Here is a 19,566-nt window from a genome sequence, read left to right as displayed (position 1 = left end):
TAGGAGGTAAGTACAACCAATGACACATTTTTAAAAAGGTCATGTGCTTGACTGAAGCTCTGCCCTTTTTTAACATTTGTCAACCTGAAGTCATGAGAAAAAGTAGTCCTAACTTACTTAAACAAGCTTCATATAAAAAAACAAAAAAAAAAAACAGGATTGCACAAGGGGGAATTTAGGATATGCCTAAGAGAATAAACATGACAGACCTGCTTTATATCTAGGCCACATTTTCCAGCTTTAAGGAAAACACAAAGGTCTTTTCCTCCCCAATTCTCAATAATACAGTCACAACGCACATTATTTGAAGTTTAATTGATATAAAGCTCTATATATTTTAATGTTGATATAAAGCAATCTCACCATACATTATCTCTTGGTCATGTATTACCCTCCATTTCATTTAAAATATTTCTTATTACATTTTTTAAAAAATTAGTAAGCCCAACTAGGGAAAAGGGTACATGAGTAAGTAAAGGGTAGAAAGTGGGAAACATTTCGCCATCCTCAACAATATATACATTACATTCTCATCCACGGTTTGCTGTCATATATCATAGCCCACCTAAATAGCCACTAAATAGTCAATTGCCATATTATAATTTGCACTTTTCATATTTTATCTTTCATTTTTCTCATTTGTCATATTCCAGCTCTGTCTTAAATGTTATGACGCATAACTGAAAAATATGCAGCAGACAGATGTACTTTTATGGGATCGTTAATTATAAACTCAATAAAAGTGTACAAATGGTCAGTATGCCGCTCATATTCATTTAAATGACCCCCTAACACCCACTCCAACTTTGTTGCAGCATCCTACAATGCAAAACTTCATGAGGATTTCATTAAGTACAAGACACCATAAAGGTTGGAGTTAAGGAAATCTATGTCTTCAGATATAACCTGAGTGAGCGACAACTAAACATAGGCTGTTCATCTTAAAATGTTATACATTCATTTGTAACCATTTTTATTTTTATTTTTTGGTCATATATAAATTATCCTCTAGTTCTTCTAAATACAGGCAAATATCAAATACAATTGCCATAAATATTGTCAAATTAGCCGTGATATGTGGTTTGTAAAATTCCAAGACATGAGTTTTAATCTGGTCAGTGGGATAAACCCAATCCAAGCACGATGTTTCCTGCTAATGCATGTGACACAAATACACTTAACTTACCTTTTTAACCTTCATAGAGGGGCTTACTGCATGAACCTAAACAGGTGGACGGTTGGACATGTTTTTATTCCAATTTGATTTCTTTTTTTACGATTAGTAATCGCTTCATTTCAGTATTTCTTTTTAGTTTACAAGGTGCGCACCATGTTTTTCGAGAGTACCTTACTTCAGGCTCCATAATTTTTATTTTAAATCAACATCTACCTTTAATGTTATTTTATCCATTGTAACTTCGTAGACGTCTTGCTTTATCTTATTCTTTAATGCATATAGGTTCCAGAAGAAAACCAAAGACCAGCGTCATACATCATTACAGAACATATCAATCTTTTTTGCCATGAAACAATCTATAGGTTAAATAATGCAGGACAATAATGCATTTTACAGTATTTGTGGCACTGCAATACATAAATAATACAAAACCGCAAACTAAAATGAATTATAGTTTTACATTAACATAAACAATTATTTACTTTGAAATAAGATATGCGACTTGATTCACTCCTTTGACTCAATCACCAGACTTTTTGTAATCCTCAAATTCCTATCCATAGCCATTAAATCTACATGTGATCTACTGAACTCCAAGTAGAATGTTGGATCGTTGTATGGTGAATATATTTATTAATGTATTTGCGTATTAGTATAATTGCATTATATGACAATTTAAGACTCAAAGTCATATCTTGTTTCTGTTATGCTGTCTAGCAGGAAACAAATGCCAAAGGTTTTCTAGATAATGTTCATTGGTTACAAAGACGATTCTCAAATTAACGAGCTAAATGGGTCATTAAAAGAAGAAAGTGAAAATGCTAAGGCTTTTGGCAGACGAGCATTTTATTTTCCTCGATATTCCAATGCTCTAACACATGCTGCTTTCAGAGCTTGGCAATATCATCCATTAGAAGCAGCGCGCTCTGCATACATTATTCTGCTAAAAGACATAGTTTACTCTTCAGAGAAAAAAGAAAAGGATTTTGAACTGCGAAATATACAAAAATAAAAATGTCTTACCTTAAAAAGCCGTAGTATGTTAGCGACCATAATGGATACAGAACTTGCCGCAGCTCCAATCACCCCTGAAATTTTATCCGGTTTGGTAAAAATAGGTGGGTCGCCATTCGCACATCTCACATCAGAAGCATCTTTATCTATTAAGGCTTGCACAAATGTTAAAGATTGTTCTAAAGCATATGTATCTCTAGAGCAAGTATCAAGAATACGAACTCCTAAGGTAATGTTTGCAAGTAGATCAGGATCTTTATTTATCTGATCTATAGCATACATCATGGCCTCTAGTCGGTGAATACCTTTCTCCTTTTTAAGGTCTCCACAAGGCACCCCACGTTCTCCTCTTGAATGGACTGGGAAAAGACCCCCGAGAATGATGTCACCTTCTACTCGGATAGAGTGAGCATATTCTTGGCTACTGGTTCTCTGAACAAGACTGAAAATCCAATACCATTTGAGTGCTGAAATCAAATTGTAGGTATAAGAAACTGATCGCTTTCTTTCCATTAACAAATTTCCAGGATACATGATTGCAATCCAAAAGCCAAGCTTTAAACGTATTGAATGAAGAAACAAACCCTTGGAAGTTGAACTTAACAGATGCGACCATCAGTGCTCACTAAGCGACAACAAGTGACAAAGTGTCTAGCAGTGATGCCATGCGTGTGCTATCCACCAAGGAAGTGTGTGCGTCCAGTTCAATTTAATACAATCGGCATATTCGACAGCTAGAGCAAACGGTTGATGTCATCACTTATTTCATTGGTAGATTCAAAAGGAGGGATCGGAGGTCTCTAAGTCATATCTTTTTGGTGGCTCTTTGGATAAAGTGGTCCTGGAAATAAAAACACAAAGAACTGTAAATTGTAACAACTGTGAATGTTTTCTATTTACATTCATGCTTCATGTATGTCTTGTACGTTTCATATACAATAAGTTATAGGTCATGCATTGACAAAACTACATATACATTTTATTACAAGCTGAATGGGATCAAATCAGTCGTATTGTATTGTACATGCATATGGTTAAACTTTTTTTAAAATACTGTGTAATAGAAATATACTAATCCACAGGATGAGAGTTCCAACAAAATGACAGACCCTGTGTTGTACACCACAGTTGCATTTACTAGTTCCATTTTTTGTTCTTATATAATCTAATTGTATATTATACCTAGCATAAACATGTACATATTTCAGTTACCGCAAACAGGTTGCTGGTCAGTGCTGCCTAAGGTGTGCTACATCAATATCAAATGAATGAATTAATAATATATCTGATAATAAATCATGTACATGTATTTACTGTTAAAAAAAAAATCCATTATTATTTTTTTTTTTTTTTTTTTTTAACAAATAAATTAGAAAAAGGAAACCGTAAGAATTGGGAGAAATAATAAGCAGGAAATGTACAGCTGGTCTCATCTATAAATGCAAGCGACATATTTCCAAGCTTCTCTGTGAAAAATATAACAGATTTTAACTATTGAGCTGAAAAATGAACACACATCACATTTCATGTCTCCTAATCTCACGCCAATCGTTTTCAAATGGGTGTACAGGTGGCTAAGTGTTGGAATGTCGAATTGTGTGTATATATATATAACAATAAATAAATGTAAACAAACAATGAAGATGAGAGTACTCAATGGATTTCAAATGAAATGAGTGTATTGAAATGTTGCCAATAAGGATCTAAGTTTCAACCTGATGGTCTTTATCATATTATCCTATTATTGCATGATAAAGACCGTCATGTCGAAATGTTGATCCTTATTAGCAATATTTGAATACACTTATTTCATTGGAAATCCATTGAGTGCTCATCTTTATTGTTGGTTTATATTTATCCAGCGCTGGGCAGTTTTCCTATTACTTTTAAGATAGAGTGCCAGACTTATTGTTTTTTTACTTTTATATATATGTATATACAATGAAGGTGGAACAAAACAAGACTTTTTTTGGGTTGTGATTTGGAGTTTTGTCTGTGTCACTAAAAAGATAATTAATTTGAAAAAAAAAGATGATTGATAGTTAGGGGACAGCCATTAAAAGTCGATTATATTCACAGATCAAGTGAAAAATTACCAATAGATAGAAAAAAATTAAGAGCAGTAAAAACTATTTTTTTTTTTTATATTTTTTTAATTTTTTTATACTGCTCCTCTATTTTTGCCTTTATTGGTTAATTCTTCTCACTTGATTTGTGAACCAAATGGCAGGAGATTCTATGTATCTATCAGTATACTAAATAATATGATATTACGTATATATTTTTGTGGTCCTTATAGAATCATTTCTCCTGAAACGATACGTAGACAGTTGAGCAGCACTCGATAAGTTAATAGTAGAGCCTGACCCAGTATGGCTGCTCAGCCACAGAAAAGAGTGAACATTTCTCAAAAAATCAATAAAATCATTAAAGATAAAGTTTCATTAAATATAATAAACCTTTAAATAACTATAAGTGAAAATTTGTTAACAGTTGTCCTTTAATAGTCACGCTGTACTGTTTTGCTATCATTGCACTACTGTCCTTTTTTGTTTTGTATTACTTTATTTTCAGTATTTATGGAAAAAAAAACATCAATAAATATCAGATTAAAAAAAGAAGTTACCCTGTGCATAATTTAGTCTCTAACAAAAAAAGACAAAGAAGAGCTGGTCTATGGTATACATGTTACCCTTAAGCTTTCCATTTCCTGCTATGTATTGTCATCTTCAGAAAAACATGAGAAAATATTAACTAAGGAAGTTAAGTGTGCAAAGGGGAATTGGTCCCTCTCTTGAAAACATCAAACGCAATTATAATTATCACACATTCTATCACGGAACGCATACTCTCCAAACAGCATTGTGAATATTTTTTATAGTATTTTAGCGATGGCTTAAAAAAACGTCATGTTTCTAGACTGTCTTATATGTTAAGATGAAGTTAAATTTTTTCTCTCACAAAACATCCATTGTCCTATTATTATTTCCCAATAACAAATGGTTTCTCCAGGTCAAGTACTGGTCCAGTGCATTTGTATATACTTTATTCCTTATATTACTCTTGTGGTCTGTGGTCACAACGAGCTATAGTACAGCATGCTCATGACTTGAGCATGCTCATGACTTGGTTCTGGGGGTGAAAGGGTTAAAAATCTATATATTTTTTGAAAATCAGCCTTAACACCATCACACGTAACGCTAGTATAGTAAAACGCTGTCTCCATCGAGACAGTGTGTAAGTGGAGTGCCTTGGTTCTTTACACAAATTAGAGTAACCAGCCCACAAAATTTAACAAAGTATCTATGCTTTCATAGACATTATTAAATACATGTCTTCAGGTTTGGGGAACCGGATACTAGAGCCCAAAGACAGACATATGCTGTTAATATTTTAATAACGAAAAAAAAAGAAAAAGGTTAGTTACACAGTGCCAAAAATTACATGAAGCAAAAGGATAGACAAAAACAAAACAAACACATGCAAAAATCTTTTCTGGAAAAAAAAAAAACACAGAACCTACACTAGTGCCAATATCACTGAGAATCTAAAGGTTAGGCCAAGTGGGAACTTCTAGTTTAAGTCCTTTCCAATGTTGTTCAGAAATAAAGTCCAAGATTAGTCCAGTTTGGCTTGGCTGGTATTCAGTTATTTATCTGAGTCTTTCTCTCTGTTTCCAGCAAAGCCAGCCTACCCTGACCACATAACCAGTTTAGATAACTAGTCCTCAACTGCAAAATTGTTACCTGTTAGTCATGGCCGAATCCTGGCTACAGGCACATAGTGTGGGTTCTCTGTGAAGGTGTTAAATCACACAGTCACAACAATGATGCTTTGATCAAAAGCCATTACTTCCTGTCAGGAAAGACGAAATGCTAAAAAATACAAGAGGCAAGTCTAGTTAACACTAGAAGTGCTGGGACAGAATCATGTCCACTAGTGCACATCAGCGGACAGTATAGAGATATTTTCATGTACATACATACATAGTAGATAAGATTGTGGGGTATAGTAACTTAATTTGGGACAAGGGAAAACTGACAACAAAATTGCACATTTTAAGCCAAACCAACTGAGATTAACGAGTCCATTTTGAATGATCTGGTTTACAATTAGTAGTTACCTTGTTAAATCTGCATGAGTCCTTGTTTAATGAATACGATCCAGTGAGCATTCTTATTGACAATTAAACCTATTTTTTGCTGATAATTTTAATGAGCATTTGCGGTATACAATATTTCTTAAATATATTCTAGATTTTATGGGATCAGGGCCGTCTTTAATATTGATTGGACCCTGGGCGAGAATTTACTTGCGCCCCCTGGATCCCGCCCTTCCACTCCCTAACATGCAATCACGCCCTCCACCCCAACACACACACACAAAAAAAAAGTAAACTTTAATAATGTAAACATAAACATTGATCCACAGCAATACAACTCACAGTAATGTGCAGCATATCAGTGTAACACACGGCTCCACAGCAATGTTATTCTAAAAATTAAAAAAGCCTAGCTTGATTTTTACCACTTCTGGCACAAATACTTTGTATTTTTCAGATTACTTTTTATTTAATATATTTAAAAAAAATTGCAGATTGTACTTTACTACCCCACTCCTCCTCTCCAACCACCCCTCTCTCACCCCCATTCCAGCCGAAGAAACCCCCCAGCCCTCTTAAACAAGTAATAGCTCCCCTTATTCAGTTAATATGAATTACATACTTACAGTTGTGAAGACACCAGCAGTTTGCTCTGCCGTTGTGGGAGTTGCGCTATGACCTGGCCTCACCCTAGCGTTGATGTAACTCCGCCTCTGTGTGATGTCACAGGGCGCGCGTACGCTACAGGGCAGGGGAGGTCAGGAGGAGGAGCAAGTCTGTCCTACACTATGCAGCGATGCCGATCGCATAATGAAGGATCGGATCGGGAGGAAAAATATTTTGCAAATAGTTGTGGCCAGTTGCCGCAGTGCTCAAGAGGCAGCTGCCTTGGGCCCCCCAGGAGCAACTGGGCCCAGGTCAACTGCCCATTTTGCCCTGCGTTAAAGACGGCCCTGTATGAGATATACAGTTATTTAATTTACTCCTAATTCCAGCAACTGATTTTATTTATTTTTTTATTATATTTACATTGATTTTAGGATTTAGTAAATAAAAGGAGGAGGTCTTGGAAGCACCCACAGCCTTTCTTTCACACTCCATATTGCTACTGTGAACATTCCACTTATGTATTAGTGATATCAATTGAATCCATATTTCAATGGCATTAATAGGCAGTGATAGGCTGAGCCCATCAGATGATGCACTTAGCCTATTAATGCCATCCAAATATGAATGAAATTGGCATTGCAGAACTTAGGGTTGATGTTCCTTAGAATTACCCTTTAAAATTTATAGATATCACTAATATTTGTTATGAGAAGGAATTATCAGGTTTATTCACTAAACATTGAACATAGCAACTAAAGTAAATTCATCGGTGAATTGCAGAATTCTTCCTAATTGGCATTTTTAGTGTACATTTTGCCGTTCAGATTTTAATTCATTGCATTTCATTTTTAGTGGTTTCATATTTTAGGATTACTCTACACTGTTCTCAGACTCACTGTCCAATATGATGGAAATAAACAGAGTTATTGCAAGAGTTCTTCTTCATAGAATTAACTCCAAACACACAGAGAACGCCTCGGATGACAGACCCCGTCCTCAATCAATAACCCATCTTTAGCTGGGATAAACATATCAAGCTGACCTAGCTTTGAAAGGAAGGTAGGTCATTCTATTTAACCCCTTAAGGACACAACTTCAGGAATAAAAGGGAATCATGATGGAATATTTCCGTCATGTGTCCTTAAGGGGTTAAAGAGTAATAGAATGGATAAAGTAAAGTTAAAATACCTTTCAGAACTCCTCAGTAAAATAGACATGAATCTACACAGATACCTAATGTTTTACTCTGACCTTTCTCGCGACCTCCTGACGGCTAATTAGACTGGGGTTTATCCTCCCAACAATCAGAAATTGTGGTTTGTAACAGGTTATGAGAGCTGATCGTACACTGGGAGATATTTTCACTATGGAACCCATTCAAAGGCCTGGTCAATGTCCCCTTGTGGAATTAATCATTTTAAAAGTAAACCACTAAAAGTAGCAGTGAGTTACTATAGAGACTACTCGTCTCTATCTCTTATATCGAGCACCAACAGATAAAATAGGTAGGGTTAGTCACTAACGTGAGAATAGTTAAGAATTCATCCTTAAAGGATCACTATAGTGCCCGGAAAACAAACTAGTTTTCCTGGCACTATAGTATTAATAGCCCCCCCTCCACCCCCCACCCCCCCCCCACCCTCATGGCCCCCTTCCGCCAGGCTGAAGGGGGAGGAAGGGGTTAAATTTTTACCTTTCTCCAGCGCCGGGCTCCCTCGGCACTGGGGACTCTCCTCCTCCTCCGGACATCATCTGCTGAATGCGCATGCGCGGCAAGAGCCGCGCGTGCATTCAGTCATTCCATAGACGCTGGTGTCAGTCTATGGACGCTGGTGTCTTCTCACTGTGAAAATCACAGTGAGAAGCGCGGAAGTGCCTCTAGCACCTGTCAGTGAGACAGCCACTAGAGGCTGGATAAACCCATATGTAAACATAGCAGTTTCTCTGAAACTGCTATGTTTACAGCAGGCAGGGTTAAACCTAGATGGACCTGGCACCCAGACCACTTCATTAAGCTGAAGTGGTCCGAGTGCCTATAGTGGTCCTTTAACCCCTTAAGGACCAAACTTCTGGAATAAAAGGGAATCATGACATGTCACACATGTCATGTGTCCTTAAGGGGTTAAGTTGGTAATTGACTTTGAATTTAAAAAAAATTTACTTTGGTGACTAACCCTGAAAGTGTATTTGGCATTAACATGGAGAAAGCCAAGGTTGAACAAATATTAGTGACTCCTTAAAGGGACTCTCCAGGGAGGCAATTTTACTTACCTGGTTCCAGCGCCGGGAGCCTTGTGAAGCCACGCCCCCTATTTTGTCAAAATGACGAAATAGGCGGGTGCGAGCAGGGAGCAATCAGACGCTTCCATTTGGAAGCGTCATTGCTCCCTTGTGCGCATGCGCACATACTTCAGAGGGTGGCATTCATGCCGCCCTCTGAAGTCCTGAGCGCACTACCGCGCATGCGCGCGGTGTGCGCGGCCGCGAGCTGAGCTGAGTGACAGCTCAGCTCGCGGTCTTTGCCCGCCCCAATCCTCCGCTGACAGGCTGGAGAGAGAAGGCGCGCACACAGTGCCTTCTCTCTCATGAACACGTCAGACGTATTTTAATACGTCTGACGTGTCCAGGGCCATTTTAGGGCCCTGCGTGATAGGAAGTCCCTCTAGTGGCCGTCTGAGTGACGGCCACTGGAGGTATTCTTATCAATCAATGTAAACACTGTATTTTCTCTGAAAATACAGTGTTTACATTAGATTGCCTGCAGGGAGCTATAGATCATACCTGAACAACTGCATTAAGCTGTAGTTGTTCAGGTGACTATAGTGTCCCTTTAACACAAAATATTATGTCACAATGTTAAAAACCCTAAAAATGTGTGCAGAGTGACATTATGTTACTGTATTGAAATCAAATGGATGCTGACTGCAAAGCTATGGAAGGTATTAGGAGCTGAACTTGAGCTGTACAAAGAGATTATGTCCAAGTTCCCATCCCAGAAGAGGTAATAGTCTATATATAGTGTGTTCTGAATTTGGGCAGATTGTAAATCACTCATTCCCGGAGGCCGCTGAAGGCCTCGGAAAAAAAACTGTATTTGTAAATACATGCCTAATCCCTTCACAATATATAAACTACGTTTGTGTTTGAATGTCATTTTATCATGGCTTTATCTAACCTTGGATATTTTAATTCTAGAACTTTAATGCAGAGGCTTGCATTTAAAAAGTGTGTTACTCCCACGGCATAGTAGTAATGATAAAAAATATGGCCAAAGCACCCCTGGTCTACAAGTGCACCAACATTCTAAGAATTACAAGGGGAAATGTATACCACAGACACGTAAGCACATCTTTTAAACTATACATTTACTGGAAAGACTGAATAGAGGTTCCCTCTAATACACTGTGTTTCTCTCTGTCTCAAAGTTAAAATATTGATGACATTATGTGGCACCGTATGAATGTAACAATTAGGAGCTGTCTATGTACAAGGTGACATGTGAACGCTTACAACAACAAATTCATATCTGGAACTGCTAATAAAAAGCCGCCTCGGCAACTACTATAAAAATGATGCAGCCACAAGGACATCAAGAGGTGGGTGGGGGTTTATTAAAGGAGTGTATAACACAATTAATATGATACACAATACAATAACAGATGTGAGTTTCATTTATCTAACCCTCATCTTGTTATTATTGCCACAAACATAACATTGTGACTTTAGAAATGTAATGATATCTATCACAGCGAAATGTGATAACTGTAGTCACTTTTACGGTACATAAACCTCACCTTAGCGTTGCTAACATCTCAAAAACATAATGTATACAATGAACATGTCTAGGAGCCATAATGAAGCATCTTAGACTTACCACAACTTTGCTAAATTAGTGATTGCGTGATTAACCTTTGTACGGAGCTTCAATTAATCAGTCACAATATTCCTTTCCCCAGTAACTGCCAGGATCCTAAATGCAACACAACTAAGCAATATTGGGATAGCCTCGGGCTTCTGAATAATTAACAGCGAGATACAAATTGTTTTATACAAGCAAGAGATTGATATGTAGCTTTCCAACTTTGGGTAACAATGGATATGTTCTTTAAGTATATAATGCCTGCTGTTTTCACTTACGTGTATTTCAAATGATCTGCTGTATCACCATACATAAATTCCAATTAATTTTTAATTATGCTAAATAATGTAATAACTAGAATTATAGAGTTGATATTATACCGGCACATTTGAGCCTTCATACGTGTATTTTATGCATTAATACCTATATATATATATATATATATATATTATACTACAAACAGTGCTGTATTTGCCATGAGACAAACAAGGCATTTGCCTTGGGGGGCACTTTCCAGGGGGCAGCAAAAAATGCCGCCCCCAAATTCCCAAGTTAATGCCTTGTTAGCCTCAGGGCTGGTGGCTAGCCGAACTCTGTGGCGTGGGAGAGCTCCCACGCCACCCGCCTGGACCTCAACTGGCCACCCACCTTCCTGCACACCTGCCCAAACAGCCCGGACAGCAGCCCCACTGGACCCCAGGTAAAAAATCCACCCAGCTCTCCAATAGGTAGGGAGGCTGCGTGGATTAAAATAAAATAAAAAATCGGAGTGTTAGGGGGGATGTGTGTGTGTCTTTGTGTGTGTATGTCTGTCAGTATGTGTGTGTATAGTGAATGCAGTGTGTGTTTGTGTAGGGATGCAGTGTGTGTTTGTGGATGGCATGTAGTGTGCATATAATGAATGCATAGTGTGTGTTTGTGTATATAGTGAATGCGTAGTGTGTGTATGTGTATATAGTAAATGCGTAGTGTGTGCATGTGTATATAGTGACTGCATAGTGTGTGTTTGTGTATACAATGCATGCATAATGTGTGTTTGTGTATATAATGAATACATAGTGTGTGTTTGTGTATATAGTGACTGCATAGTGTGTGTATAATGAATGCATAGTATGTGTTTGTGTAGGTATGTAGTGGATGTAAAATAGGAGCTGCAGTTAGTAGGTGAGAGCACTTTTTTAACACACATACCTGTTAAACATTTTATTCCCTCCTCCCTGCTTCTTACCTGTGACCAGGGAGGGGGGAAATAGCATTCTCTGGTGGTCCAGTGGCCAGGTGCTGTTCACTGCAGTGGGGGCTCGCAGTACACTCCAGCTTCCCTTCCCAGCAGCTCCTCTGTCTGTAACTCTAGGTTTGTGTAAATCAGGGCTTCCAAATGCCTATTGTAGTCACCTAACCATCATTCTATTCTTTCTTTAGGAATTTTTCTTCACTCTTCCTTGCAGAATGCTTCTAGCTCCAGAACATTCGTAGGTTATATCTTATTCACTGTATGTCTGAGATAAACCTAGGGATTTTCAATAATAATCAAATCTGAGGATTATAAAGGCCATTCTAGATCCTTAATTTTAATGGCTGACTGTGCGATAGTATTGTCAAAGATATGTTGATATTTAGTAGCATTCATTATTCCCGTTACCTTTTTACATTTCCTAAATCACACATTCCTAAAGTATAATGTGCATGACTCACAGCTGGCAAAGTGGTATGTTCTTCATTTTTTTTTCTCCTAAAGAAACTAAAGATTGTAGCCGAAGAGCTTAGTTTTTACTTCATCAGACCACAGCACTTGGTTTAGGAATAATATCAACTTATCTATGTGTTACATACCATATATACTCGAGTATAAGTCGACCCGAATATAAGTCGAGACCCCTAATTTTACCCCAAAAAACTGGGAAAACTTATTGACTCGAGTATAAGACTAGGGTGGGAAATGCAGCAGCTACTGGTAAATGTCTAAATAAAATTAGATCCCCAAAAAATTATATTAATTGAATATTTATTTACAGTGTGTGTATATAATGAATGCAGTGTGTGTGTATATGAATGCAGTGTGTGTATGAATGCAGTGTGTGTGTGTATGAATGAATGCAATGTGTGTATGAATGCAGTGTGTGTGTGTATATAATGAATGCAATGTGTGTGTGTATGAATGAATGCAGTGTGTGTATATAATGCAGTGTGTGTGTATGAATGCAGTGTGTGTGTGTATAAATGAATGCAATGTGTGCATGAATGCAGTGTGTGTATATAATGCAGTGTGTATGAATGCAGTGTGTGTGTGTGATGCAGTGTGTATGAATGCAGTGTGTGTGTGTGTGTGTGTGTATGTGATGCAGAGTGTGTTTGTGTATGTGATGCAGAGTGTGTAACCTTGGTGGGGGTGGGCATTTTTATTATTTATTTTTTTATTATTATTTTAATATTAATATATATTTTTTTAATATTATTACATTTTTATTTTATTTTATTATAATATTATTAACATTTTTTTTTCATTCCCCCTCCCTGCTTGTTGCCTGGCCAGGGAAGGGGGCTCTCATTCCCTGGTGGTCCAGTGGATGGGCTGTGCAGTAGGGGGGCTGGCAGCGAGCTGTTACTTACCTTTCCTGCAGCTCCTGTCAGCTCCCTTCTCCTCCATGCCGTTCAGCTCCACTGTAAGTCTTGCGGTCTGCGTGCCACGCAGAACGTTGCCACGGTAACCTGTGGCAACGCTGAGACGCCGCGGCTCTCGCGAGACTTACAGTGGAGCTGACCGGAACGGAGGAGAAGGGAGCTGCAGGAAAGGTAAGTAACAGCTCGCTGCCAGCCCCCAACAGGACCGCCGGGCTTGTAATGAGCCCGGCGGTCCTGATCTGTATTATGGCAATGTAAGTTGCCATAATACAGACATTGACTCAAGTAAAAGATGAGTGGGGCTTTTTCAGCACAAAAAATGTGCCGAAAAACTCGTCTTATACTTGAGTATGTACGGTATATTGTGTTACATGATTCAGATAATGAGTTTTGTGATGAGATCACAGGTCAGGATTCCTTCTGCTGACCCTTCCTTGCAAATAGTTTGTGCGAGAATTGCTGCACAATGGGTCATTTCTACAGCTAGTCCAGTATGAAATATATCTTATTACAGGCCCTTTGCAGTAATATTGGGGTTTTTGTGACCAATCTATGAGCAGTTCTGCTGGAGATTTCCCTTGGTCTTCAAGATATTGTCTTGACCTTGAATTTTCATTTTAACTTCAAGTCTTTACGATTTACATGATTTTTCACTAAAGAGAGAACTGTGAAGAATTCAAAGTGATTTAAAATTTTATATTTAAGGCCACAGCACATCAAACTGGGGGGAAATGTAATTAAGCAATGCTATCCGTTCAGCTACATCGGCCCTTAATTTTAAATTGACTCTGAATTTCCTACAATTCTCCCTTCGGTGAAGAACTCTATTAGATATCTGTTTATAACTTTTGTAAGAGTGAGTTAACTTTATTTTCTGACCCTCGGTCAGCTGCTTAGATGTAAGCACAATACACTGAGAGGTTCTAAGGATTCGAGAATGTATTAATCTCTGGAACTGCGACCATTAGCCTATGATTAACCATTAACATTCAATTCAGACAATTGTCAATTGTGCTTTAGAGACCATACAATTAAACCACTGGTGGATCAAGTGTAAAGGGTAACCATACTTTGTGCACACTACATTTACCGTTTCATTTTTTCTGAGTGAAATTGAGCAAATATTTAATAACTGTGTATTCAAATTTGCAAAAACATGTAGAGTAGAGTTTGTTTAACTGCACAGGTTGTGTTTTTCAGTTAGAAAAGAACCAAGTGTTATTTGGTAAGGTGAGCCATGTCCTCACTTTGCATGGAGGGGTATCAGCTATATCTGACTGACGAGTCCCAAAGATGGTAGAATAGATGCAGAGGGAACATTCCGAATATGGGGCATCATCATGGGTGGGAATAGTATTTTTAGTGAATAGCTTTTTGATTTTCAACAAATAAAAGAAAAGAAACAAAATGAGACTCTCAGGTCTCCAGTGTAATGAGTATTTTGGTAACACAGGACACAGGAGGTCCAGTAGAGAGTAAACTAGGATACACAGTTCCATGAGTGGGTCACAAACATAACATTTCTAGTAATTACATTGACAAACGTTGTGCCTGCTTTTCACCTCCTGTGTAATGTTTGAGGTAGGATCATATCCAGTCAACCTATCCATACTCCCATTGGCCCTCTCTACCATAGGGCTGTCTTCCGATGGTCCTTTTCCCCACTCTAACTTCCCGTACCAGGTATGGAGGGGGGACAGCTTTATATGCTTCTGGCCTAGATGCTCTCTGTAATGGTACATGACAGCAAAATGTGTTTGAGACCTGAGTGAAGAATAACTGAAGTGCGAGGTATTACATTTGTGTCCATTCTTAGTGTTCGCATATTTTCTGTTTGTTTTTGCTTCCGTTCCTAACTCGCACACAACTGTTTATGGAAACAATGTCTTCAAACATTTAACAGCTTATTAATGGATCAATTGCATTTGTGTGAATTTATATATTTCTTATGGAGAAATACAATAATTTTTCCAATCAATTTAGGAAATAAAATGTGTTTTTTTTTCTTAGTTACATTAGATCATATTTGTGATTTGGTTAACAATTTATTATTGTTTTATTAGAAAGCCTCCTTACCGTATAATTTCCTGACAATAAACATTTACAACTTACTGTGCAAGACATTTTTTACTACAGAATGTTATTTTTTTCAACTCATGTCTCTGTTTCGTTTCGTCAAAATATATTAAATGCTGAATTAAATTGCATGGTACTTTAAAATTCTTAAATTGGCTCTTCACCCAGGTTATATGTGCTACAGTATAGTAATTGCATCTTTATTACATCCACATAACATTCCTTAACCCCTTAAGGACACATGACATGTCTGACACGTCATGATTCCTTTTTATTCCAGAAGCTTGGTCCTTAAGGGGTTAAGGTTCTTTTATGAATGTTTTATTTCAATACAAACCTTTTGCTCTTTAAGGTTTGAGTTGAAAGAGAAGAATAAAAATAAATTCAGTTACTCATGAGGTTATTTGTCAAATCCTATTTCATTTTCTACTTTTTTTGCCTTTATTTATTTTATGTGATGAAATCCCTTGTCCTATTGATCTCACAATAATGATTCATGCTCTCGCTGCAAATGTGTCACCAAGGAGAAGAGAATATATTTGAAAACATTTCACATATTCCTCAAAAAGAAACCATCACTACCCACTTAGCCACTTAACTGGGAATGGTCGACACGTGATGCGGGAATTGCAGTTTTAGTCGAAATAGTCTAAATTAAATTATCATCCAACTCAGCTAATTTTTCAGTTGAGCTATTTGTGGCTTAAAACATTTAATTATCTCTATCTATTCTCTTCTATTTCCAGTCCATTGAATAAACACGTGTGTTTTTTTTATAGCCGTATACAATTAATTTTATGCTATGTTAATCGGTTCAATATTACTGTATATTTATTCATTAACTTGGGGGCAGGTTATGTTTTACTGAATCGGAAATCCGACATCTAGAATTTTGAGTGATAGAGCTACAGGGTACGTGGTAACCACGTTCCAAAATTGGAACAAAGACTTAGCTACATTTACGAGAATGCTACATTTGTAGTACATTTACTCGGTCAATTCAACAGAATTTCAGATGTTTTCACCATTTATAGTTTGATCGTGATGCTAAAGATTTTACTAGGGTTTAAAGAGGATGCAGTACCTACCATGCTGATAATTTATCTGGTCTATACTCTTCTTATGAAACATTTGGTTTATAGCTTATTTAATGGCTGCACCAGCCCCCCATCCCGACAAAGAGAAGGCCATTTACATGGGGAACACATATTTATGTAAATGCTGTGAAATGTGGTTTTTGAAGTCACCGCTCTACAGATAAGGGAGTTTTGTAATGCACAGATATTATCTTAATATGTGAAATCTGCTATAAATGTTCATTAAGTAATATATGCAACTGTAAAATGCCTTTGGGTGAATTAGCATTTATTTTTCAAAGTACTGTCCCTTTAAAGACAAGCAGAAAACGGGATACACTACGAATTGCCTTTATATCATTAGATGTCTTCACATTTGCATACAATAGCACTTTATAACATTTCACACACAATGGAATTTACATGACATTTCATGGAGTATACACTATGTGTAGTTTGATAAATGCAAATTTTAAGGGTTTTTTCCCATAAGGAATTTGTGTGGAACTAGTTATGGAAATGATAGACAGACAGACAGACAGATGGTGAGCGATTGATAGACAGACAGATGGTGAGCGATTGATAGACAGACAGATGGTGAGCGATTGATAGATAGATGGTGAGCGATGGATAGATAGATGGTGAGCGATGAATAGATAGATGGTGAGCGATTGATTGATAGATGGTGAGCGATGGATAGATAGATAGATGGTGAGCGATGGATAGATAGATGGTGAGCGATGGATAGATAGATAGATGGTGAGCGATGGATAGATAGATGGTGAGCGATGGATAGATAGATGGTGAGCGATAGATAGATAGATGGTGAGCGATTGATAAATAGTGAGCGATTGATAGATAGTGAGCGATTGATAGATAGTGAGCGATTGATAGATAGTGAGCGATTGATGGTGAGCGATTGATAGATGGTGAGCGATTGATAGATGGTGAGCGATTGATAGATAGATGGTGAGCGATTGATAGATGGTGAGCGATTGATAGATGGTGAGCGATTGATAGATGGTGAGCGATTGATAGATGGTGAGCGATTGATAGATGGTGAGCGATTAATAGATAGATGGTGAGCGATTAATAGATAGATAGATGGTGAGCGATTGATAGATAGATAGATGGTGAGCGATTGATAGATAGATAGATGGTGAGCGATTAATAGATGGTGAGCGATTAATAGATGGTGAGCGATTGATAGATGGTGAGCGATTGATAGATGGTGAGCGATTGATAGATAGATAGATAGATAGATAGATATAGAGAGAGAGAGCTAAAATTAGAACTCATCACAAAAAGATGTATATGTGCTTTTTGCGATAAAATTATTATTTCGATTTAGTCAGTTTTTCCCTGTAGGACAATATTTGAGGGTTTTTCTTTCCTACGCTTTCCTTGTATTTCTTTCACAGAAAACAGTTTACTCTCAGAAGTAAGAGATGTCCTTGACTGACGCTTCTGAATAACCCCAAATATGTGTAAAATTAGTGGAACCCCAGAATTCAATATATTACAGCTCAGAGCTCTAGGGAAAGTCAAGGTATCCTTGCCATCGACCCCAATTCTTATAAAATAGTAAACAATTCCTTAGTTACATGTTTAATCTAACTGTCCGACACTATGGGGCTAGTATCCTGCAGGCTTTGTTCACAGGAAAATACAATGTTTATGCATGTGTGCCATGTTTTACAATTAGAGGCAAGATGTTAGTTCTTGCTGCCTTAACAAATCACACTATGCAGCCTTGCTCTTAATGCTTTGCTTGCTCGAGAAACCAATTCTTAAACCATTCAGCCCAGTCTTACTACACAACACATTACACAATGTACAGCAACAGCGCTACAATGCCACGGTGTTCAACATCGACACAAATTTCTGCACATTTTTCAAAAAGTCATGGTCAAATCTCTCAACGTATTACTCGAAGTAAACACATAGACATTGTGCGCATTGTGAGGAATCTGTTGGCACTTTATGAATGCCAATAATAATAATAATAACATACTATACTCGACAAAATAAACTTAAATCACATGTACCGTACTTTAAAAGACAAAACTTTAATATCATATAAAATATATTCCATATCTGCACTGTATTAAAAAGAAATGTGATAGACAGACAGACAGACAGACAGACTGATGTAGCCTTTATAACTCTGTCTGTAATAAGGTGGATGAAGTTAATTACCTCAGCTTATTGTTCAAGCTAGGATTAACCAGTTCATGGTGGCACGTGGCAGAAACCGCCCTTTGACAATCAGCAACAGTTTCAATAATAAAAATAACCATAATATGAATAGTGTGGGATCACATTAAATAGCTTCTCAATACTCAGTTGCACAAACATTGACCTAGAATTGTATAATCTATAGTAGATTGTTTGTAGTTAAATGTAAATAGTCGTTATGTTTTTATTTTATTGATATATAGTTCACACAGCAAAGTTGGGGACCCCAGAGCTTGTTTTTGTTTTTTTTTGCAAAGCATTATAATGTATATATCAAATGCTTTCATTTTACATCTGTATTATTTTCACATATGAATAATTAGCTGGACCCCTATCGATAATTAGCTGAACTCCAAGTGATAATACATGGAACCCTAGCGATAATTAGCTGGACCCCTATCGATAATTAGCTGGACTCCAAGTGATAATACATGGAACCCTAGCGCTAATTAGCTGGACCCCTATCGATAATTAGCTGGACTCCAAGCGATAATACATGGAACCCTAGCGATAATTAGCTGGACCCCTATCGATAATTAGCTGGACTCTAAGAGATAATTACATGGACCCCTAGCGATAATTACCTGGATCCCTAGAAATAATTACCTGGACCCCTAGCGATAATTACATGGACCCCTAGCGATAATTACCTGGATCCCTAGAAATAATTACCTGGACCCCTAGCGATAATTACATGGACCCCTAGCGATAATTACCTGGACCCAGAGCGATAATTACCTGGACCCATAGCGATAATAATCTGGACCGCAAGCAATAATTACCTGGAACCCTA

The 19,566-nt window shown here is 37.4% G+C and overlaps 1 protein-coding gene across 1 annotated transcript in view; it reads right to left on the bottom strand.

Annotated features, from left to right (window-relative positions):
- Positions 1-19,566, bottom strand: part of GRM8 (glutamate metabotropic receptor 8) — an 827,801-nt gene that overhangs the window by 789,484 nt on the left and 18,751 nt on the right. The window contains exon 2 of the mRNA XM_063446806.1: positions 2,201-3,032. Coding sequence (XP_063302876.1) covers positions 2,201-2,725 — 525 coding nt within the window. The 5' untranslated portion in view covers positions 2,726-3,032. The remainder of the gene's footprint in view (positions 1-2,200; positions 3,033-19,566) is intronic.

This window comes from Pelobates fuscus, chromosome 3 (genome assembly GCF_036172605.1).
Source record: "Pelobates fuscus isolate aPelFus1 chromosome 3, aPelFus1.pri, whole genome shotgun sequence".
Lineage (NCBI taxonomy): Eukaryota > Metazoa > Chordata > Amphibia > Anura > Pelobatidae > Pelobates > Pelobates fuscus.
This window is presented reverse-complemented; position numbering and strand designations above follow the sequence as displayed.